The sequence below is a fragment of the Dermacentor andersoni genome, chromosome 10, assembly GCF_023375885.2.
Source record: "Dermacentor andersoni chromosome 10, qqDerAnde1_hic_scaffold, whole genome shotgun sequence".
Lineage (NCBI taxonomy): Eukaryota > Metazoa > Arthropoda > Arachnida > Ixodida > Ixodidae > Dermacentor > Dermacentor andersoni.
This window is the reverse complement of record NC_092823.1, coordinates 50261685-50286500: the sequence shown is the minus strand read 5'-3', so window position 1 is coordinate 50286500 and position 24816 is coordinate 50261685. Positions and strand designations below refer to the sequence as shown.

Below are 24816 nucleotides of genomic sequence, written 5' to 3'. Positions count from 1 at the left end.
AGGTGAAAAAGCGGGCCGTTCTTTAGTCAAATGCCACGTGCCAGGCCCGGCATGGAGTTCTCATACGGACGATTTGATGCGACAGCGTTAAGGGCCCCTTATCACAGAAAATCTGGCGTCGGTGTCGGCATCGACGTCGGCGTTGGTGTCTGCGGCCGAGAAAATCATCCCTAACCACGAATCGCGAACCGCGAAGGCCATCCGCGTGCCGCATAGGCGTTACTGAACTAATTCAATTTCTCAAATTAAAATGCACCAGAAAATTTGTAAAGTATGTCTTACACACAACGTACAGACATGATATACTCATATTGTAATTTTCTGCTTGAAAACATAGTATTGTTACGCGGAAACTCAAACGCAAGCCCCTTTTCCAGCTGAGATTCATGGTCTATCTTAGCAGGAGCGGTGCGACCCACTAGATTCCATAAATATCAGTCAACGCTGCGGAGGCTAGAGAGAATTCTTGTGGGTGCTTCGTTCGCACTTGGATAGAATTCGGTGTTTTTCTACCGCAATTGTAACCAACTGTTTTTAATGTAGGCTCAGTATGGAAAGAAACAAGTTTTAATCCTTAGAAACAAACACACTGTGGTATGCGGCTGCTAATGCGTCGTTTGAGATCATTTTTATTTTTTGTTGTTCTTTTCGGGTTTTTAATTACAACCACTCTCCCGGAGCCTCGTGTGCCTACTTGCGCGAGCGGACTCTGTTGGCATGCAGCGAAGCATGGACGGAACGCCCAGTCAAGCATACACGAAACACGCGAAGTGATAACATTTCTTGACCGAACGTCTTGCGTTGCTTCCGCAGCATTGACTGCTATGCATGGAACGGAGTATACGTTGCTTGTAACAGCATCAACAAAAAAAAAAAAACACAAAAAGCAGGAAGCTCTCTTGCGTGCGTAGCGTTCGCCGCCAGCGTTTCCAGGAAAACATAACGATTACGTAAACTGCAGTTCCGGGAAGCGTGAGAAACAGTCGGTGATCTTTGAATGCTACCTCGTTCGGCTATAAAAGGCGAAACTTAAGCGTCCTCCCAAATTTTTCATCTTTATGCCTTGCTCTCTCTGCCTCTCTCTCTCTCCGACACACACACACACAAACACATTCTCATTGTGCTTTTAAGCAGCTACAGAAAAGAAGTCGCAGTATCGCCTGAAAGGCGAAGCTTTCAGTGCAATAGAAAATCAGCGGATAGCTGTACGAATTAAGGATAATAGCTTTATCGGTCGCATAAACATGGGGGAACATTCTCTTACTAAGTAAATTGACAAGCATGGTGTCCGCGCGCATCAACATGAAAACATCACACTGGAGGAGCGCGGAGCCTCGCTGTCAGAACACTGGTTTGAGCAAGCGCTCCAGCAACAGCGTGCGAAGTGACCTTCGTGCGGTCTATTGAGTCAACGCAAGAGCGGCGGGAACGCAGCGCGCGCAATGGTATAAGCCGCTCCCCTCCCTCCCGCGCTACCTCCCTGCTTTCCTTCATACATATGGCCCGCGAGATTGAGCCGCGATCGTCAGTTCCCGTTGCGCCACTTGTGCCCGGTCACGAAGTGCGCAGTTGCTGCCGGAACATAACGCTGCCCCCCTGTCTCCGTTCCCTTCTCGCGCGGCCTTTCGCGCGACAGAGGAGGTCGGTGCGTTTGCTCACCGCTTTCCTCCTTCGCGCGCGCCATATTGAGCCCCGATCGTCGGCTTCCCACGCTTGTTTTCGCTCGCACATACAGCACACAGCGCGTGACGGTGCTGTTATCGCCCTTAGACTGCCTACGGAACAACACGGCGATGGCAAAAACGCGCCTGAAGTGTCCATTTAATTGGCATCGCAGTAAAACGAACATCGTTGACGCTGAAAACATGTCAGATGCGCGTGCTCTACGAAACACACCAACGCTACTCATATAAATAGATGCTACCGGAAGGACAGCGTTTTACTTTTGCGGGGGAACAAAGCGGCAACGCGGAACACTGACTGTAGGTGCCCGGACGTGCTTCGGCAAATCTACGATTCGAGATATAATTGCCTTGCCTATAATCACACCGTTTCCATGTGCATGTGGAGCTATCCCGACCGGAAACCCCGACTTCGTTGGAGTGCTGCGCGTTTTCCTACATAAAACTAAATAAAAAAGAAACACATCCTGTTTCTCCCGCCTTCATGGTCGCTTGCTTCGCCTAGGCACACCTGTTTGAATTTTCCATGTCTAAACACAGTTAAGGTACGGGGCTTAATTATTCTTCCGCGACTGCTCCACGATGGCTACGATTGCTTTTTCAGCTGCTTCACTGCTTAGCATTCGGAAAAAGTAAATTTCTATACTCATATTGTACCTGCATAGTACAATTCGAGTAAATGTTGCTATTGACACAAGTTTAGACAATATGATGCTTATAACACCTCATGAGATATGAAAACACCTGGCCGGCTTCTGTGAACTCGCCAAAACATCGATTTATTCGCGGCAACGTTGTCCGTGCCAATAAATTTGTTATTGTGACTCGAATCCCACGTTCAGCCAAGGTCTGGAGAACATTTCCTAGAAGAGCGTAGCTGAAATTGTGTTTTGAGTAGTCTAAGGATCCGTGCAAGGTGTTGCTAGCTGTTGCAAACATATTAGGCGTGAATTCCCCAAGGCATGAGCAACGCTACAGACACTGTTTTCGTGAGTGATGCCGGAATTGTAGTTCGCAAATTTTTTGTAAACTCAGTTGTTCAGCATGTCTTTTTTCCAGTTCTTCCCAAGTTCATGCTTTATTTTCCGACATAGTTACTCATTTTTTATAACTTAGCTTCCTTGGCTACACAGTCATGGTGAGATAAGGGCAGAAAGTATGGGCTTTACTACACCCAGTTGTACCCAACCGTTGACGCACCAAAAACGGTCACTGGTAAGAAATTTTCTGCCGGTAGTGTACGCAGTGATGTGTGAACTAAACAAACCTTGTAACCGGCTGAATGTCAGTTCCAGCTGAAGGTATTCCAGTCCAGTCACTAACGTTTAATGGCAACGGGCACCGGTCGAGCGTCTTTGGAAGCAACGGTGGTGGTGCTATATCCGAGAGGCTTCTTCCGATAGCATGCCAAAGCAGGAACGAACAGACCAGCATTGTCGCACTGCCCACGCCCTAGAAAGTACAGTGCTTATGATCAATGGACGTCCTATCAATCAAGTTCCAGAACAAAAAAAAACTTACGTACAGGAAATCTATCATAGATGTTCTTGGTGTGCGTGGAGCAGTAAAGTTGGTACGCACTAGAATATACCATCAAGCTGCAACTGAACGTACCACAAGTACTCTATACTCGGACGATTTCGACGTATGCACTAGCATTCATTATAACAGAGGTGAGCACAAACGACATGACGTACTGCACATCCATATGCCCCGACAGTTTTGTAAAAGTATGGCCTTCTTTACTAGTAGGATGTTGCCCCTCCCGTTGGTATTATTTTCAGGTAACGTATCCAACATCAGAATATTTGGTTATGTCAAATGAAACGAAACTAAATCAATTCAAAGAAAATCAACGAGAACTCTGTCGCGTCCCCTGATTTTGATACATAAAGGTAATACAATATTTCGCCTCTGCCACGACATGGGTGGAACCCTAGCCACTTAGAGCATTACTCGCTTTCATGGGTTAAATTCCATCTAACTAGTTCCTTGTTTGCGTTAAGGGCTTATTCAGCCAGCTAATGCCACCGTGGCGGTGGCATTAGCTTCACCCACACGGTATGACTATTCACCGCCAACTCCCCCGGCTTTCCACATTACAGATATTCAAGAAGGCTGTGTGTTTTCGTGCGCAAATTAAAAGCCGCCGAGGAGTAGGAGAGAGTTTATACGCCGCAAGAACAACTTCCTTTACAAGCCAAGAATAAAGTTTGCAGAGCGCAATAAAGTTAAATTTGTGTCCAAAAGTACAAGAAATACGACGATTGGAAACTGAAACTGAATAAAAGCTTGGCCATGTTCCAACATCCGAAACAAACCGTAAACAAGGCAAGCAAAGTGTCGCAGTCAATTCTCTTGCGCTGCACTTAAATATTACGATAATATCGTTCTGAAATCTAACCCGATTTCAACTACCATCTGAAAAGGCACCCACAGCTGCAGTGCTCACAGACTCTCCCTACTCACAAACCTACAGTGGCATTCACAGACAACTGTATGCTACTTATGGCGGGTGCGGGTACGGTGATAAAATGGCTAGGGACTTTTCAATTACGTATATCGACTTTTTTATTGAGCATAAGGATGAATTTCTAAGCTCCGTATAACGACTCATTTTTTTGAAAACTGCACTTACATTAGGACAACTTCCCTTGCCGCCTTGGCTTGCACAAAGACTGCGGCTGAGTTATTTCTTCTTAAAACAAGCCACCGCCGTGTTACAGTGCCCTTTAATGACAGTCACATTTGTAAACCTTCATTAACGTTTGCCTTAGGGGCCGTTAAAAGAAGCGAGAACTAAAGGAAGTCGAGATATTATGCATGTGCTCTTTTTGTCATTATACATTGAAAAGGCACCCATCAAATCCCTTCTCTCGCTCCGAACATGACAATGTAAATAGACACTTGTTCATAACCGGCATCTGCAGTTCTCGCTTGTCAGCTTGATCATTCGTGTCATAGCTGTCAACATTTTAAAACCATTGTATTATTTTATTCATTCAAGCTTGCACAGTGCCTTCCTGTAAAATAATGTACTTTTTTAGTCGATCCAAACACACGAACCTACAAAGACCTATGAACATTACAAAACTATTAAAAGTTCTGCTAACCTTTGAGTTTACCCATGGTGATGACAAAGCAAGCAGGAACAGTCCAGCGAATGGTCCCGCCGCAGAGCAATAAAACGACATGTACAGCTGCCCGTAGAAACGAGAAACGAAGTGATTATGACATGAAATAAGACATCTCAATCAATTGCATTCGTCTAAATACTCAAGCAGAGGACCGGTGCTTCACGCATATCCCGCAAACGATCTTGACACCTTATGAAGACGTGAAGGAAAGACCACAATATCCCGAGTACAGCTTTGTGGACATCAGACTAACTGAGATAGAAATTTTGTAGAAGGGCCTACGGAGTGCTCTGGACGGTAAAGTGTCGAAATAGATGTGCCCAGTCTACAATAAAGTACTAATCTTGCAATCCGACTCAAATCTTAGGGTATCCGCCTCTTGTCACGTATGGCGAGTATTCTTAAATCAGTAAGGACAACTTAATCATACTGTCAAACAATGTGACATACATTCACTGTCCTATGGGGTAAAAGTGCAAAATTTCGATGTCGACGACAGGTGCCCAAAGGGCACACACAGCGCCGTACATTCGCCAAAATGTTTGTTTTGCAGGTGGATAGGTTTTCATACTGATCGTCGCAACGAAATAGGAAAAGTACAGGTACGCGAAGGGAGCGCAAATAGGCCGCAAGCGGAAATTAATGGCTTGAACACAGGTGCACTCGCAGAACCATGCATGTGACTATCGCGCATTGGCGGTATTTTCTGATGTCAGCGCTTTTTCGCATATGGCTGCAGGTGCACAGCTTACGCAACGTCTACCTACTCCTCTGTTCTGTGGTGTTGGGGTTTAGGTGCTGTTCCCCGTGTACGACGAACAACTCACAAGCCCAACAAGAAACGTAGCTCAAATATAGTCACGTCATTCCATCTGTACTGACTTGTCGTGCAGAATTCCGTAATATAATTTTAAAAATTGATTGATAAAGAACAAGAAAGTGATAGAAGTTAAAGTTCTGCGCGCTTCCATTGAAGGCAAGATTATCTCAGTGCAGATTAGGGGCAGAGCCGTAGTAGAAATCATTCTAGTGTACATAAACAGGAAGAAATAGACAAGTGCGTTAAGCAGATAGTGGTTTGATTATTGGTGCTATGCGATTAGTGAAATATGGAATGTGCTCGCTTTGTTACGTTAAACTGTTGCCCTAAATCACGACTTCTATAGCTCTATTCCCGGCGAATGTATGTACCTTGGTGATAATTTCCTTTTCTCATAGAAAGGCGGGAACACTTGTTAATCGCATCGTATAATCCATCTAAAGCAGGAGAAATTGAGTATTTTTTCATTTTCTCCCAAGACTACCTGTGACCCAGACGTTTCAAACTTCTTCCGCACGATACTAGTAATATATTACGTACAAACCTAAATGCAATGTTACAACTCGTTCTCGGAAAACGCGGGCAAAGCCTGCCTTTATCTCTGTTGAGCATTTATGGTGCAACAAAAGGCCTCGCTACTACGGATACATCTTTGTAAGTAATGTCAGGGAGCTTCTTGTAGTTCTGTAAGCAACGAAAATGTTCCTTCATTCTGCTTGAAAGCTTTACACCAGCTTGCGTGACCACGACATAACGATTCAACCGACTCAGGCCTTATCGCTTGTAGAAGTCATTTTAAAAGATGGATTGATAAAGGGTGAGTGGAATATTTGGTGCCCTCAATTAACCTGGTACACATCTGTCTCTAGACGAAACAAAAACAAGCAACAATAAAACAGCAATACTAGTGGTAATGCACTTGCTGACGTTTGTGCCCTAAATGAGGCAATAGCAGCGCATTATCTTTTTGCTGCTATATTTGATTCCAACTATGATTGGAAGCGCAGGCGTGTGGACCATGACGCGAGCTGGGAAAATTATTGATGGACATATGTTAGAGCAGTGACAGTGACACAGAGAAATACAAAAGCCATTGAAATCGCCTAAAACCTTCCGGGAATTGAAGAGGAAAAAGAGCACTTTCATGGGGCTGAGAGCGCTTGGACCAAATAAATTACGCACACCGGACTGTACGTAAGCACTATGGCGGCAAAGGACACATGTCACACGGCCGATGGCCACTGAAAGTATTGCAAGAAGCAAACAATTAAAAAACTGTGAGTCCCTAATCGAACTATTATATTAGCGAACTTGTTCCAAGAAACACAAGTAGCAGGGACAGCACGTCAATTTCGTCACGTCCCAGCAGGAGACGAGAAACCGGGCGTACAGCACGGATAACAGCACTTTATATGAAGAATCAACGCGACGTCGTTGTCGTCTGTTTTGTCACCCGCGCGATAGCTCAGCGTCGCTTTCACGGCCAGGCACATACCCGCGGCGACGATATAGGATTTCGCATTTGCCCGCTCTGAAAAAAATCGTCCAGATGCGCCGCGTTCCCAAGGCAGTGCAGAGGAAGTGCAAAGTTGATGCCACTAAGAAAAGTATGGCTTCATACAAAGCATGTCCACAACCTCGGCCAGATGCCTCCGGTGGATAGAACAGCAAGGACTGTGGGGAACAACTTTAAAATTCACATCACTCATATGGCGCAAAACTGTGTACAGTCCCAACTGTCTCTGCAGCAGCTTCTCAAATAGGCCCCGCCAACGAATAGGGCTCCAGACCCACACCTGGTCGCCGACGTTGTACGTGACGGGTCTTTACCGAAGACTGCAGTGTCTGGCCTCGTATTCCTCTTGTTTTTGGATTCGGAAACGCGCAAGCTGCCTGGCTCCCTCTGCGCGTTTTGTAAACTCCTCGGCAACAGTCTCATCATCACCGCACTCGTGTGGCAGCATTGCGTTCAACATTATCGTAACTTCCAGGCCGTAAACGAGGCTGAAACGTGTCCCGCGTGTTGTCTCTTGGCGAGCCGTGTTGTAGGCAAATGTAACATAAGGTGAAATCTCGTTCCAGTTCTTGTGGTTGACGTCGATGAACATACTCATCATGTCTGCCACAATCTTATTCAAGCGTTCCGTCAGCGCGCTGACTTGGCGGTGATAAGCTGTTGCCCTTCGGTGAATGGTACCACTCAGTCGCAAAACAGTATCCAGAAGCACAGCCGTGAACGCAGTACTTCTGTCTGTTATGACCGCTACGGGAGCACCATGCCTTAGAACGACAGCTTCGATAAAGAATTGTGCTACTTCGTCGGCTCTTCCCCGTTGGAAAGCACCCGTTTTGTCGTATCGAGTGAGATAATATGTGACATCGATTATCCATCTATTTGACAGTACACATTGGAAATGAGCCTAAAAGGCTCCGGCCAATTTATGCGAACAGAGCTTTTGGTATTTGAACAGGATGCAGCAGACCAGCTGGCTTGACGGGCGGAGCTTTGCGGCGCTGGCAATCTAGACATGTCTGAACTTAACGTGTAACGTACGGCGTAAGTCTCGTCCAGTACTTCAGCCTAATTCTTGTCAATGTGCGGGTGTAGCCTAAGTGGCCAGTGATGGGCTTCTTGTGACAGGTACGTAGGACTTCCTCCCTAAGAGTGCCGAGAATGGCGAGCAGTTCGCTGCTACCACTAGATGAAAAGTTCTTTTTATGGAGAACGTAGCAAAATGGAAGGCAGCCCTTTGGCGAATAACCTGGGATCCCTCTAAGGAATCAATAAGAGGAACAAGTTCTGTGTCCTCCCGTTAGTCACGTGCAACAGCGACAGTGTCTACCATGTCCAAAAAAACCTTGTCGTCATCATCATGCACTGCAGTCTCAACAGCAGACCGAGAAAGACCGTCGGCCGTAGGTGCGTGGCTTTCCCGATTGTCATATTTCCCAATATTTTAATTTAGTCGGCCAGCAAAGTGCACAATGATCAGTTACAACTGTGAAAGAGCGACCGTACAAGTATGGGCGAAATATCAGGATGGCCCATGGTATTGCGAGGCATTCTTTTTCTTTAGTGCAGTAGTTGACCTCCATTCTTGATAGCACCCTCCTGGCATAAGCAATCACTCCTTTCGTGCCGTCCTGCAGCTGAACAAGCACTGTAGCGAGGCCGGCACTATTAACGCCGCTATGAATAATTGTTGGGGCGTCTTCATCAAAGTGTGTGAGCACAGAAGGCGTCTGCAGCCGCTGCAAGAAGCTCGCGAAAGGCCGATTGCTTGTTGTTGTTCCACACGAAGCGGGCATATTCTCTCGTGAGATGTGGTAATGGCCACGCGATAGGCGAAAATTGCGTAATAAACCGCCGCTAGTAAGCGCAATGTCCTAGGAACATCTCATTGTCTTTTCTTTTTCAGATGGCGTTGGAAAATTAGGTATGGCCTCGATTTTATCAGGGTCAGGTCGGACACCTCGATGGCTAGTGAAATGACCGAGAAATTTAGGTTGCTCAAAACCAAATGTCACTTTAAAGATATCAAAGTTAGATCAGCTTAGTGTATTGCTTCAAAGACAGTCTTCAATCTCGGTAAGTGTTCCTCAAAAACAGCGGAGCAGAGAATCACGTTGTAAAGGTACACAATGGAGGATTGCCATTTGAGGCCTGAAAATACCGTGTCCATTGAGATGTTGCTGAGTCAGAACACAAACTGAAGGAAAGCACCTGAAATTCATAAAGTCCGTCGGGCTTCACAAAAGTGGTCTTCTCACGCTGTCTCTCAACTTCTGTTTGCCAGTAGCCACTTTTCAGATTCATCGACGAAAAGCAACGACTGTTTCTTTGCCTGTCCAATAAAATTATCGATACGCTGTAGTGCGTAAACGTCATGTGATAGTTTTCGATACTCAACGCGAAAGCGAATGCTACTGCCATTTTTTTCACCATTACAACAGGCGCTGGATGTACAAGCAATCTAAGATGGCCGAATAACGCCATCCTCAAGCATCGTCTTCACTCATTTTTGTATTGCCTCGCGCTCGTTCAGTGGTACGCAGTTAGAATTCTGCCGAATAGGTCTTGCGTCGGCTTCGATGAAAATACGGTACTTGGTGAGCGGCGTCTGCCTCGATTTTGACACGGATGAGAAGCAGCTGTGAAACTGAGTGATGAGATCAAGAAGGTTGTTGCATTCGATGGGCGATAAAGTTACATTTGCGTCAAACCCAGGTGCGGGCATAGGCGTGGCAGACGCCGCGTGCTGCATTGAGAGGCAGTCTTTTATTGTGGCAAATTCGCCCAAGTAAGCAACATCATTGCCTTTAAGAATGTGTAGACGTTCCCTGATAAAATTCGTGAGTATGTCCTTTGAGCACGTTAATTACGGTCTTGGCGATCGAAACGCCATGACTCAGTACCAAAGCGTTGAAGTGTTCGGCGATTCCAGTGCCGCTGTGTAATTTGTCGCAGGTTACAGGCACGAGGCAACAGCTTCGTGGTAGAAGCGTCCCGTCATTATCCGATTTGCCGGTGAAGTGCACCAGCTACTTATACGTGCGTGGCTCGGTGTGCATTCTTCAGCGATTAACACGCGATACTCGGAAAGTGGGGTGAGTGGTGGTTCTTGCGCCGCAGGTGAGCACTGGGTGAACGTTGAGGCGGGCCGAATGCAGCCACGATGCATCAAAAAGACTCGCTTTCATGCGGCATAACCATGCATCAGTTCAATGTCGCCAGCGCCCACCGGGGCGCAAGAAAATGCCGGCCACGCGGACCTTACCGCCCCACCATACTTTTTGAGCATCGCGTTTCAATCCCCGAGTACTTCACATGGGAGTGTAATCGCTTGCGATTAAGCATATTCAAGAGCGTACGGCGCCATTCGCCGCACGCAGGCAACCTTATTAGATCAGAGGCTGTATATACTTTTCGACACCATTCAAGAAAATTTGGATATGTTTTCTTTTGCCGAGCGGTAACATTAGGAGGTGTACGTTATACCTTGACATAGCCTGGACGCGCGCCATGAGCAGCTCAGCTCCTCTACGCCGACGAAAAGTGGGCGCTTGCATAGTTTTGTGTCTGGCACACTTTAGCTGAGCAGCGGTGTTAGGCGTGCCTTTACGCGACCAGCGTCGCAATAGGTGGTGTCCAAAAACCAAAGTCTATGACGAGTTTCGTGCTCCAGTGATCGCGTCCATGCCTTCCACCAGCAAAAGCATAGACTTTAAGACCGGCATTTTAAATCGAGAAGGCGCCACAGCGTGAGCCATGGATTTGGACACAACCTGTAGAGCATGTCCTGTTCACGCCAAAACCGCTAGAACAGAATCCACAGTGCGCGAGCTTGGCCGGCTGGCCGCGTGCGGGCCTACAGTTCGGGTACAATGAAGAGCGCGTGCAGAGTTTGCGCTTTCGTCAAACGAAAAAGTGCTAGCTGGCCGCACTGTTGTGCGCAAGCGCTGCAGCAACAGCTGATCACCATTCTCCTGCCGTTCACGTTCGAAGCACCAAACTATAGAGAAAGTGGGGGAAAGGGTTATTTTCAGCAATTGTGACGTCGCCGACGTGACGTATGCGACTTTGCTGGCCTCTGTGTGGCACGCTGCAAACGCAAGACTATAACTTCCCCCTAACAGTGACTAACGGCTCAAAGCGGTAACCGGACAAATGTAAACAATGCACATGTTTCTGTGCACACGAGTGACTGTTGCCTTTGATAGGCTTGAAATGTCTTTCCAGAGTTGTGATTTTGAATACTTACAACACAATACAATAAAATATATTTATTTAACATCATTCGGAATGTCGGGTGCGCCGGCAAAAAGACAATGAGAAGGCTTGACGAGGCTGACACACCCTAAAGGGGCTTGGCAGTGCTACACGAGAACGTACAAAGAAGCAGCGTGAAAGCATTTCAGATAACAAACACAAGATAACAATGTTGCCATTGTTTAGCTATACGTGCACCCATTGAGATTGTCTGTTTAATAAATTCGGGAGAGTGTAGCACATTTCAAGACCATATTAGTATACGTGTCTCAGGTACAAACCATTTCAAACTATTTCGTGTGGAGTGCTTAGGGTCTTTGCGTTTTAATGTGGACAGCTATAACATCAAACAGTTATTTTTCATCTCGCTTGCTTTATACTACATGGAGGAGTAATGGTTCGTACAACTGTAGAAGGGGGGTTATATCAAGTGCCTTAAAGATCGGCTCAGTGTGTTCTAGTCGCGGCGCATTTACAATATTTCAAATGGCTTTATTTTGAAGGAGACGCAGCTTACACTTGTCAGTGTATGGCGCCTCTTTCTTTTCTGTCACATCTTTTATGGACATTATTGTCTTTCATAACTGAACAAACGGTGTCACTCCGCTTGGAACAATAGCATTTTTTACAATAATACACGGCACCTAAGTCATTCGTTGCGCAGGTATGAGCGTCACTGGCTACACACGCTCGTTTGCACACAGTATGTGTCCAGTAGGGCTGTGCAGCTGGAAGACAGGAATGAGGAGGTGGAGCTTAGGGAAAGGGCGTACGTACCCGTGCTGCGGTACCGAGGTAAGGCACAGCTATTGCGCACAAGGTCATAGTTATGCCGCTTGTCAAAGCTGAAACAAGGGATTTCGCTTGTGTGAGAAAAGTTAGCGCAAAATCTAAATCACTGCCAAAAGTTGAAGTGGTATTACAACCACGCAAGACGTTCCAAACGCTAGGCAATGAACATTAGAACGAGAGAAAGTTGAGCTAGTTGGTAAGGATTCATCATGCAATGAACATGATCTCCGTATCTGTAATTATTAACTCGATATTATAGCAACTGTATTCCGTTTAATTGGTACCTTCATATAACATTCAATGATTCTCCATCGATATCTTTGTAATGGAAACTCCTCACAGAACATCCTTATCTATAGCATCGCGTAGCGCGTCCGCACAGTCATCGCCACTCGTATGACGAGCCTCGGTAAATCACACCACTGCGCTGCTCATAAAAAACATTGCGAGACGACGTATGCGGCACTGGTATCAGCAGCCACCCCTTTGCGCTGCCAGCAGGATAGGCTCCTGTGATAATGCGCCGAATCCTCGAATCATAGACCTGTCGAGCGATATAATGTATGTGCCATAACATTCCGATAAAGAGCAAAATATCGCAGGAAAATAGGGCATGGATAATGCGCGAAGCGCTTCAAGTGAAGCGTAGAATAAAACAGTTCAGGCATAATACAAAAATGATGAAGGGGGATGCTACACGCAAGAAATCACAACTACTTAGCGGGGCTGCTGAACTCAAGTGAAAAGCTAAGCTTGCAAAGCTTAAGTATTTCAATGAAACATTGCCAGACCTTCTCAAAGACAACTCTAACCGGTTTTGGAACTTTCTATCATTCCCAGCAGGTAGACCAGATCGTCCACGAGTAGAAAAAAGAGGCGCTCGCTAACAACTTTCTTAACGAGCATTTTCGATTCATCTTTACTGCAGATAACGCCATACTTTTCTTCCCATCATTGAGTTCCTTTCCTATGTCAATCTGATAACCATTAACGATTCAAAAATATTTATGTAGTCACTTGCGCTCCACTTGAAGAAAGCAAATGGCCCGACAACATCCTGAATGATTTCTCAAAATATACTGCATGAAATAGTAAATTTATTGGCCTTATTCACTCTTGACTTCACAATTAACTGAAGATTGGAAAATCCCTCGAATTGTACTGGTTCGCATATCAGGGGATAGTAACATACCATCTAAGTACAGGACAATTTCGCTTACCAGCGCATCATGTAAAATATTGGAACACTCTATCTTAAAATACTTACCTGCATTTCTTGCAGAAAATTTGTGAACACGTATGCAACATGGCTATTGAAGAGGTCTATCAACAATCATTGAGTTAACAGAGACATCGCACGACATTGCCTTTAATATTATTGACCACAATCAAACTGACCTAATTTTCTTAGATTTCAGCAACGCGGTTGCTTCTGTCTGTCATACTAAACTAATCGCAAAAGTTACCACTGTGATTGTAAGTGAATCACTCCATGGGAAAAAAAAATTGTATACCACCGGTCACTATTTTTCGCCATCGAAAACGTAGAATGTGATCTTCTGCCCGTTACATCTGGGGTTCCGCAGGGCTCAATAATTGGACCGCTCTCAGTTATGATTTTTATAAATGGCTTTGTAATTTATTGTAATTATTTGTAAAATTCGGCTTTTTACATGTGGCTGTATCATTTCCGGGAAATAAGTAATTACGCCTACCACGTCTGGCTCGATAAACAGCACTAGCAAAAATAGCTGAACGCTGCTAAAAGTTGTGAATGACCATTAACATAAACAAGACAGCTTGTTTCATAGTAACCACAAAAAGTACCTTTCATATTTTTTCTACACCCTTCATTCCTCAATGAGAACCCCATAACTGGAGTTCAACCGCACAAATATATTACTTTAACAATTATGTCTGACCTTAACGGGACACCACATGTTAACAACTTCACTTCCTGCGCCTTACTAAAACAGCTCATTCTTAAAAGGTGTCTCCGGCTGGCACAAACTAATAGCAAAACTTTAGCTTACACCACATCTGTGAGACCTGTTATTTGGCATGCTGGTGTCGTATGGCTCCTTCACACTAAAAGTAACATAACTGAATTCGAAAATATCCTGAGAAAGGTAATTCGGTTCATTGACAGAACTTATAGGCGTACTGATTCATTTAACCATCTTCTAATGCTTTCAAGACTTGCAACATTGCCGCTACGAACAAAACGAGCTAGCATGAAATTCCTACACCAGATATTTCCGTAACAGACTAAATATAGAATCCTTAGCATGCGTCTTTAGGTCTACATCCCGCATATAATTTAATAAGCACCTATATAGAGTGAACCCTATTGTAATAACGATGCCTTCGAAATTTCCTTTCTTCCCAGGTGTTGTTCGCGCATGGAACAATTCAGCTGTGCCGATAACTAATGCAATATCTCAATCTGATTTTATTAACGTATTAGATGATGTAATACATTATTAAGAACGTTATTTTTCATCCGCATTCATTTTCATTGCCACTTAACGTATCTATAACTAAAGTGATTGTGTTATTGTTGAGTACTTTTCTTTTTATGTGTAGCAGCGTGTAACTAAAGGGTAACAAGTGTACCAAACATTATAATTTCTATTTCTTCATTTATAGTATGTAGAAACATTTATCGCTTTAAATGTGTATATTCAGGCCCCTTGTTAAACATGTACACAGTTTGATATTTTTATAGTGCACATATTCGGATATATATTCAGATATTTTATTGTGAAACCATACTCGAGGCATTCCTCGCCAAGTAGCTTGGAAGCTAAGTCCTTCGGCCTACCTTTGCTTCCTATACCCCTAATCCAAGCGGCCGTCCTACAGGAGGTCGCCAATATGGACATCTACTCTGTTTCCTCTGCTCCTCGTCATGATGTCCATCCACGTTTTCCAACTCCATCTTTACCCACTGCAGACTTTCCTCCACCATTCTGTAATTCTCCCGCAGCCGTCCTCGGCGTTATTCATCGGGCAGGACTGCAGGTGAACTCGTGTAGATATAACACTGGCCACCGTCAAATCACAGCGCGTCGCCATCTCGTAGACGGTGATAGTGTACAGCCAGACCCAGGAAAAATCAGCGCTGTCAAGAAAAACTCTTGCCTAGGCTAGTTGGTTCATGCTTGAAGTAGTAAAGGCAAGGCGCAGAAGACCAGGACACAGCCGCCCCCTAAGAACAACTGAGCGCAATTATTCGAATACAGAGCGCGAGTGTTTTTACCTCGTTTGGGCAGTTGGTAAATTCAGACCCTACCTATACGGACGACCTTTCTGTGCGGTTACCGACCACCACAAGATGTGCTGGCTGTCCTCTCTCAAATATCCTTCCGGACGGCTCGGTAGCGTGAAAGAATCCCGCAAACACATGCAAAATTGCCGCACGACTGGCCACTCGAGGCACTTTGCGTGTATTCGCGGCTACGTTCACGCTCGCCAAAACACTTTTATGTAGCATGTGTCGGGAGTTTTCCATGTTGCTCTGCAATATTCTCGTTAACACTTTTCATCTGAATATATTGATCGTGAATTTGGATAATTATTTAGGACTAATTAATCTTAGTATATCCAAGCGACGGCTAATAACATTACCTTGCTTCTCTCTAGCTACGTGGCATTTGCATGTTTTTAATGTTTGGCTCAAGCTATATGGGACACCCGGTACAGTGATTCCCGTGCGTCTTTATACGTAACAATATGTACAGGTTCCTTTCTTCAATCTATAAATATGACATAAATCAACCGTAATCCCGCCTGCTGAGGCCTCGAAAAGACAATTCCAGTATCGTACGTAAATAATAATAATAATAATAATAATAATAATAATAATAATAATAATAATAATAATAATAATATATTAGCATTCTCAATGCTAACGCAACGAAATACGCTTCGCATAGCTTCCAAATTGTCCAAATATCACAAAAGAACAACACAGTACTCTTTCAGACATAAAAAGAAATCGTATCACTTGAAAAAAAAACTGCACAGTTGCATTGCACAAGAACATTATGCACGCTGTGCACGCACCTAGAAGGCGCATTACGATGACGGCTTTCTTCTCACTCATCTTGGTGTACGGGGAGACCACATCGACGTAGAATATTGCGGCGTGCGAGTTCACGATAGAGGAAATCGTGCTGCAAAAGAGAAATGTAAAGAAAACATGTTATATCATTTTTGCAAGGGGATATAGCTTTTTCAAAGTGTCTTGTGTACAAGTTTTGTGCCACCATCTTGACAAAATTATTGGCATCCTGACAATTATAAGCTCATTTGCCATATCTATACGACAATTATCCCCCTCCTTCTTCTATAGATTGCAGCAGCTAACTTCTTTTGTTCATCAAGGAACTTGCTATAAAGCCTGGGGAAACTCAAAAACACGGCTGATCTAAGAGCTAGCATTATTACTAAAAATTATTTGACTCCACAAGATTTAACCCTAACAAGAATTTTGGAGTCCCGGATATCCTTCAAAAATTTGGTTCAAATGAATGCTGCCACGTGTGATTATAAGGCACTAGCAGTGCGACATCTACGAACAGGAACCTCTCGCGACAGATATCCGGTTTCACAATCCTAATGCCTAATATACCTATATTCTTATAGGACAACTGAAATGTCGTTCATGCTTTGGAGCACAACGTCGTCTTCTAGAAAAACATTACTGACCCGTTGGTAGTTAAGGGTTTGATTTCGAGTTGTTCATTTGGATACTCCAGGCTTTTAACCCGTTAGACACTGCAGTTTTCTATACAAACCTTAATTTACGAAGCAGCGTGTGTGTTTTTTGCCACCTTAAAAGAACCATCATACACTGCAGCCGCGGAAAAACCTCAGAGAGTTATTTGTCTGCAACATTCAAGTTCTGCGCTTAACACAGATATCTAGCTGCAGTGCCGCATATGGATTGTCAGTACTTAGCGTACACTTCAGCTTTTGGAGGGCTTCAAACTTACTGTTTTTAACTGCTCTGTTAAATTCTACATCATCAATATACAGATTGTAGGTATCTCATTACCACCTTACGACTTAGTTTCTCATTGGCCCTTCTGGACATTAGTGAAGACATGAATGACTGCAGGTTTATCAAATCTTGACGGTTTATCTGCTTTAATACCCGTTATGCTTGTTGCAACTGGCGGTCCGAAAACGTGGAGTTTCGCGCCCTCTTGAAATCAAGAGATATTGCAGGCGTTCTGTCAATCGGAATATTTTTAAAGAAGGCATATTTACATTGGCGAATAATTAGAAGAACATGGAAAAAATAGGACATGAGTTAAGATTAGCTCAATCCCGAGCTGTGATTCTTAACAACAGTGGCGTACTCGGCCCTAAGTGGCCGTTTCGCGTTAACCAGGAGACCACCGGACCACTGGTAAAAGACTACCATTAATGTGGTGTCACAGTCTTATCACCAGTGGTGGCTGTCTCGCTCCACTTTCAAGGAACACGAACCTTCGTCCTGTCCTGATCAAGCACTCAAGTGCAGTGAGGCAACCACTTGGACATCAACAGTGGACAGGCAACCACTTGGACATCAACACAGGGGAATGTGTCTAACTAGCGGTTTGCAAGGAGTAACCAAACGGGAATGTACAATATGCGGTGGTCATCTGCACCACAACCACGTGACGACCGTACTTTTCGCGTGTTGGTAGAGTACAGTGGCTACGCAGGGGGCAAGCTCTTGTTGTTTAGATTGGCCGCACTCACAATAGCCCTTCTGAGGCCAGGGAGCATTCACAAATGGGCTGAATGTTTGAGCCTCGTGAGGTCACTCAGTTATTGGTGCCGGGGTTCCAACGTATGAACACAACAACCTTAAGAAAATGCTCGTGTGCTGCTACCATCACATATGAGTTCATTGGAATGTAGAAATTGTTCTTCTCCACAACCGCTGCATAAATTTTCACAAGGTTTGTTGCGTCTGAAAGTAAACGATAATATTAATGCGAATGACAACCAATTTTTATGGCACCCATTTTTTTCAATACAATGGAAAGGTTAGCGAGGATTCTTTAAATGCGTAAGCATTTCTATGCTTACCCGACCAGAAAACTCTCTGTCCGTCCGTAAGACGGTCCTCTGAAGATAAAACCCGCAGTAGCGTGAGAATTCACCTTCGTGCTGCCTCTCGCTTCAACGCGAACTAAGCGGTGAGAACGCAGAACACACGGAACTACCCGCCGTGGTTGCTTAGTGGCTTTGGTGTTGCGCTTCTAAGCATGAGCTAGCGGCATTAAATCCCGGTCAGGGCTGTCTCATTTTGATAGGGGCTAAAGGCAAAAAAAAAAAAAGCCGTGTAGTTAGATTCGGGTGCACGTTACAGAATCCAAGGTGGTCAAAATTAATCCGGAGTCACCCACTACGGCGCGTCACATGATCAGATAATGATTTTGGCAGCTAAAACCTCGTAATGTCATTTGATTTTAACACACGAAGCTGTTAATACTCGCTTTCAAGGCTGAGGCACGCGCGTCTCTCTTCAACGCAAACTCAGCGGCGAGAACACAGAGCAGACGCGGCTGTCAGATGTCGGCGCTCTCAGTCCCCATCGCAGATCTTCTTCAAGATAAGGCCGCAGATACGACCCTCGCGGGCACGCCAGAGCTGCCGTCGGAACGCGTTTGATCACGGTTCATAACAGTTCGAAGCCCACGGACAACGCGCTAGAAAGCGATAACGGCTCATAATGAGCAGAACGTCATCAGCGCGCCCTCTGCCGCCACCTGCAGGAGTTTGCTTGCGTCATCAGTTCACCTTGCGCCGCCGTCGGCAGCAGTTCCTGTCCTAGAATAAAGCGCAAAACACCTAATAGTAGACGAACTGCGATTTTAATCGACAAGTATGCAGTACTCTATAACGGGCGGCGTATGTAAAGTAATTTAACATATTGCATCCCAAGTACCAATGCTCCACCACGAGTTCGCGCCACCTAATGCTTTTTGAAGTTTTCTTCACTAATTTCAAATGCTCATTACTTCTTGCATCGCGATCTGCGTGCTGCATTCTATCTATATAAATCATGGTCATTTCATTTCCATTAAAGTCTCATAAAACGTTGTGCCCAGTCGTCAGTCTCTTTAAATGTAACAATTTATTTTCAAAATTTGGCCCATGCCTATGTGACAAATATTCTTGAATTTTTGCAAATCTTTACAAAAACACGTAACATGTGTGCAGTTCTGTAATATGGCAGCAAAAATAATTCGATAAGAATTTTGTAAGCCGCACTTAACAATCCATTTAGAGTGGACACGACTGGTGCATTATACAACCTTACGAACCATATAAGTGATATGTGAGTAGTACTCTTGGAAAACTCTCCTACATAATGTAATCGTTTCCCTCAAGCTGTAGACTGTTATATTGCAACTGTCCATTGGAGATACTCAGGAAGATGCATATTACAAAACTGCATTTAGAATTACTCGACCTGAAAAATTTTTGAATTACTAAATGTAAACTTTCCTTTAAAGCGTTACTAGAATTTACCTTTCTCGATCAATGCTGCGAATTGAATTACAATTGGTCCAGCACTTATCGCATATTTTTTTTTTTCGTATGTATTATAATAAGGAAATGGAACTGGGAATCGCGCTAAATTTTCATCCTAAGGTGACAAAGCTTCTTTTTCTGATAGAATGATGCTGTTTGGGGCAGAAAGAAAATTTTAGGGCATGGTTTTTTCCCTAAACGGTCCTTGCCTCCTTGCAAACCACTAAGTTCTGCATAGACGCATGCAGAATGTCGCCCCGGGTATCCCTCAATTCATTTTCAACTTGACACCAGTGCCTTACAAAATAACTAGGATGGCACGCCAAGCTCAGCGACTCTGCAGTAAAGTGTAAATAGAACGTGCCCTTACGCCATTTTTTGGTGCAAATCAGGGGTCTTACCTTGTAGAGGCCCCGACGAGTCCGGCCAAAAACAAGCCTCTGAGCATGGGCAAGTCAGCAAGCCTCTTCATCATATAATGCGGAACAATCTGGTGGAAGGTATGCGTATATTTGCCTTATTTGCCTAGTAACTAAAACAGTTCATTGCTCTAGAGAATCATGCACACTACCAAGCTGAATTTATACATTGAAATTAATATAACAAGATCAGGTTCTAAGTATTGTCATCGGATGTGCATTCATTGAATAAATAAACTGCGCAAATGTCTATAGCATAAATACATACGCACATTCCTCCACACCCATACCATTAAAACATTTCATGGCGAGACACTGTCGATATTTAACATCAGTCTTTCGAAAAGTTATTGTTGCGCAGTGTACCAAAACACTAGCAAAATAGCGCGCTGGATAGCCTACACAGAGTAGGAAGTACAAAAAATATATAACGACGCTGTTATATTCTCAAAACGCAACCCTATACAGAATATCATCTGTAAATCTTACCAAAAACAAAAAAAAAAAACATTTTTACCCCCGTGGGTGCTTAGTGTCCATGGTAATGGGCTGCCGAGCACGAGGTCGCGGGATCGAATCCCTGCCACGGTGGCTAGGTGCCCGCTAAAGAGCCCCATGTGATCCAACTTTAAACGGTGGCATCCCTCGCAATCGGATGGCGATTTGGGCACGTAAAACTTGTTAATTTTAAACGCATTTTCAAACACTTCAGCATCCCTCATCAAGGATATTCTAGGAGCAGGTTATTATGTTGACAGAATATCCACATATCTCGCTTGTGTGGACTGCTCTCTAATCATCCACTACACGTTGCGCTACAAGCAATAGCAGCAACACTGAGGGGAAAGGAGGAGGAGGAATTATACAGAGGAAGCAGGGATGTTAACAAGAAATGCGTCTGGTTAGCTACCCTACTCTGGAAGACGGGAAATAGGGAATAGAAACATGAGATAGAGAGAGGGTGGGTGGATACACTAAGGATAGAAAAAGAACAGCCCGGTACTGCGAAGGACTCCTGTTATAGTTCGGTTATGTGCTAAGCTATGTTACATAACATTGTAAGGGCATCTGTAGGCTGTGGAAACTGGAAAAATTAGAAAAAATCAAAAATGAAAGAATCAGAGGAAGACGAGGCATAATAGAACAGCCAGCTTGGTGAACTGCTGTTGCCTATTGTTTCTCTTTTACATTATATATTTCAGTAAAACTCGCAGCCACCAGTTCTCCTGGACTTGATTTCGCTGACTATGGTAGACTCTCCCCCCCCCCCCCCCTATTTTTACAACATATAATATTTTTTCAGTGCGATCCTTTTTAACTCATTCTTCTTAGTTTGCAACCTGCAATACTGAGGGGCAGCAGGCAGGGTTTCGTTTATTATTTTTAATATTTTCTGTTATTCCTTTCTATTGCACAACGCAATCCTTATGTTACACTTCGGTGTCCTGGTTCCTACCGCGAACTGGTGTGTGGTAACTCAGACAAGAGGGCCTTCAAACTGTCTCGGCGTCTCCCCCCCTCCCCTTCCATTTCCAAATAATCTGGGTGTTCTTAAGTCTAGTCAAGCACATTTTCTAACGCTAAGCACGGTTAGCACAAAACCGGAGGCCTTCAGCAAACCATTACATCACAGAAAGGGATGCAACTGAATTCCCTTAAGTTCTACGGGAACGCACGGAAATATATCGGCCAGTTTAGTATTTTTAATCATGCATGTTAGTTGCCAGACAACTGCACAAGACTCATCGAACATTACATTAGCGGACACTACAATTCATAATCGCATGTAGCATAAATGTATTCATAATAGCCGTTCAGCAACTGGACAGAATAATATAGCAGGCCATACCAATAAGTATAAATAATTTTAGTGGCCTGTATTTTCCTAGAAGAACACATCTTGAATGGACATGCCCCAGTCTGAATGCTCTGTGATCCGACGTGGCTGCCAAAAAAATGATCACTCCATGTCGGGCTGATGAAAATGGTTGAAAGATTGTTAGGCTTGCGCAAGAGCGCATAACCTGCAGGTGGAGCCTTCCCACCGATGGAGGGCTTCAAAGTCTCCCTAAATTTTGTCGCGGGTCTACGCCTTCACTTTGGGGTGGGCTCGAGCCTTTCACTGCTTGTTCATGCATGAGTTAATTCACCTATTCTTTCTTCCCTACCATTTTTTCCAGCTATTGTCTCGCGTTTTGTGCCCTTTTGGTATGTATTTAACGTTACGGTAGATTCAAACCTGCTTCCAAAACCTTTATTGGAATGAACTTAAATTTTTCTCCGTAAACCTTTATTACACTCTGCCACTACGTTATTGCATGGCTGTCTCACCACTCACGAACAAAAACACTGTAACCAGCTACAACTTAGAATCAAAATTCAGTAAAGTGAAACGTTACGTCAAGGTAGATACCGGATATGTCTCTCATATTGGAGAAATAAAGGCTGAAAGCACCTCTTTTAGCACACTTAGGAGCCTTAGGCGGTATTGGCGATTTCACTTCCTTATGGCAAAATTTCTTTACCCCCAGCTTATCTGCGGCTTAACACTGATTGCGAAATGACTCATTCCCCACTCTCAGACGAAGTGCAGGAGATTTCACTTAAGATAATGCGTGTTTTGGCCCCTTGGCCTGTCATAATGTCAGATCCCGCAAGCCGAGAGTGCGTTCCACCTTTATTTCCTACTTCCGCATTACGTATCGTACGCTTGCAGAACACATATTAATGTGTTAGTGTGCCTGAGCGGAATTGGCTATGGTAAAATTGCGTTTCTAGAGCACGGAAAAACGGCGCACTAGAAGCTCAGCTACCTCACGTTCAATTTATTTAGAACACGTAACACGGGAATAACACAGTTAAAAAAGAGAAGAAAAAAAACGACAGTACAGTGCCAGTTCTTTTTTTTTTACTTTTTCGTTTGAGCTGGGTTACGCATTCAAAATGAGTCCTGGCCAAGTCTCTCGCCTCATAATTTTGCTTCAATTTATTTTCTTTGGCCCAAGTTTTGGTGAAGGCAATCACAAATACATTTTGCTGCTTTTTACAGGACAACAATGATCGAACGGCGATGCCGTACCTCTCTAAGCAAGACACTCATGAAAGTTATTGTACAAAGCTTGAGGAACATTTGACATAAAGCCGCGAATGCTCATTCCGGTGGCCGAGAGGCGATAGTAGTTATTGAATATCCAAAAGCCGGCTCCTCCCCACATACCATTTGACCTAACCAAGCTAGATCTCCAGGCACAGTCATAAAAATGAACTTTAATCGGGGAATTGGAGGTACACTTTTCAGTACCCTGCCTTCCTGCCGACCTAAACTACTTCAGAACGTGCCTCTCAGCTTCCGTGAACCTGCTATAGAGCTTGGGCATCTAATTTTTGCACACTAGAAACTTGGAAAAAGCCCACTTGAGAATTTTTACTCATCATGTGCGGCCGTTTCTACATCAATAATGTGTTGCTTTTTTTTTTTCAATAAAGGCACGCATTCAGAAAAATTACCTCGTCATAGCTCTTGATAATGCCACGAATGAGTGGGTCGCAGTCCCTGAACCAGTACATAATGGCTATGGCTGTACACTCTCCTAGAACGAAGAAAAGCAGCACTAGAAGCGGACCTGCAAGGGCTATCCTGAAAAAGAAAATTAAGGCATGTGAGTTCGCGGAGCTAGATAATTTCACGGTACATCTCAATGCATCAATATATTGCACCAATGAAAAAAAATAAGCGCAATCATTCTCTAGGCTACTGCATAATATATGGGACGCCTAACGTTTTGCAGGGTATTAGATTTTGAAATCTCCCGACAAAACCGTCTTTTTGAAAGCTACCATCAAAAACCAGTATTTTAATCAAATCGTGGTTGTGTAAACCTTGTGCTTTAAAGCTTACTGAGAAAACATTTGATTTAAAATATGCGTTGCGGTCATTTCGGTTATTTCCCATTTGCGTCTGCAGATATCGCCAGGGTCATCGTGGATGACTCGAATTTGTCACAAAAGCAGAAAATTTTCTCCGACAACTGGCCTAGCGTTTGTTATGTACACTACATCAAATAAAAACTCCTTAACATATATAAGTGAACGAGATACAAAAAGAAAAAAGCGCGAAAGGTTGAACAACGCACACACAACACAGTCCCAGCAAGAATGTACGGTCGACTACCAAGCCGGTACATTGAAAAAGAAAACTGCATTTGCTCGCGATTTGTTTGTTTCTCCTGCCGGCAACGAAAGTAGTCAAGGCCCCAGAATCTTTGTGCTTTTATCATTACGGAGCACTAACCATTTAGTGTTGCCAGGAGAGAGGGCCACCGGATGTAATATTCAGAACATGAGCACAATAGGTTGGTAGTTCCCTGGCGCACACATAAGTTAGATGATCACCTATCGGCTATATCAACATACAGAAAATTAGAACTGTAACACTCCATTTGCATTCACAGCTGGCACGAAATATTGCATCGGCGCAGGACAGAGCAGTTCGCATTGGTAGTGCTAAAAACGTCAGGATAGGCAGGGGAGCGCAATAGAGACAAGTGTAACTCTGAAAAATAGGAATCGTTGTGTAGGTAAGCAAACGAAGTTCCCCTGCCGTTTGCCCCTCCTCCAAGCAATTTGGAGTCGTTTCAGCATCGTATGCGAAGCT

General features: G+C 44.2%; 1 protein-coding gene across 3 annotated transcripts in view; it reads right to left on the bottom strand.

Moving 5' to 3' along the window:
* The window catches only part of LOC126543739 (sodium/iodide cotransporter-like), a 57134-nt gene that overhangs the window by 14275 nt on the left and 18043 nt on the right, over positions 1–24816 (bottom strand). For 2 of the 3 annotated variants that reach the window (XM_055062303.2, XM_050190844.3), the window contains exons 8-13: positions 23670–23799; positions 20145–20233; positions 16270–16379; positions 12187–12254; positions 4796–4882; positions 2950–3134 (exon numbers count right to left, since the gene is read on the bottom strand). In XM_055062303.2, the coding sequence (XP_054918278.1) occupies positions 2950–3134; positions 4796–4882; positions 12187–12254; positions 16270–16379; positions 20145–20233; positions 23670–23799 (669 nt within the window). The remainder of the gene's footprint in view (positions 1–2949; positions 3135–4795; positions 4883–12186; positions 12255–16269; positions 16380–20144; positions 20234–23669; positions 23800–24816) is intronic. The other variant, XM_050190845.3, reaches the window with a different exon arrangement.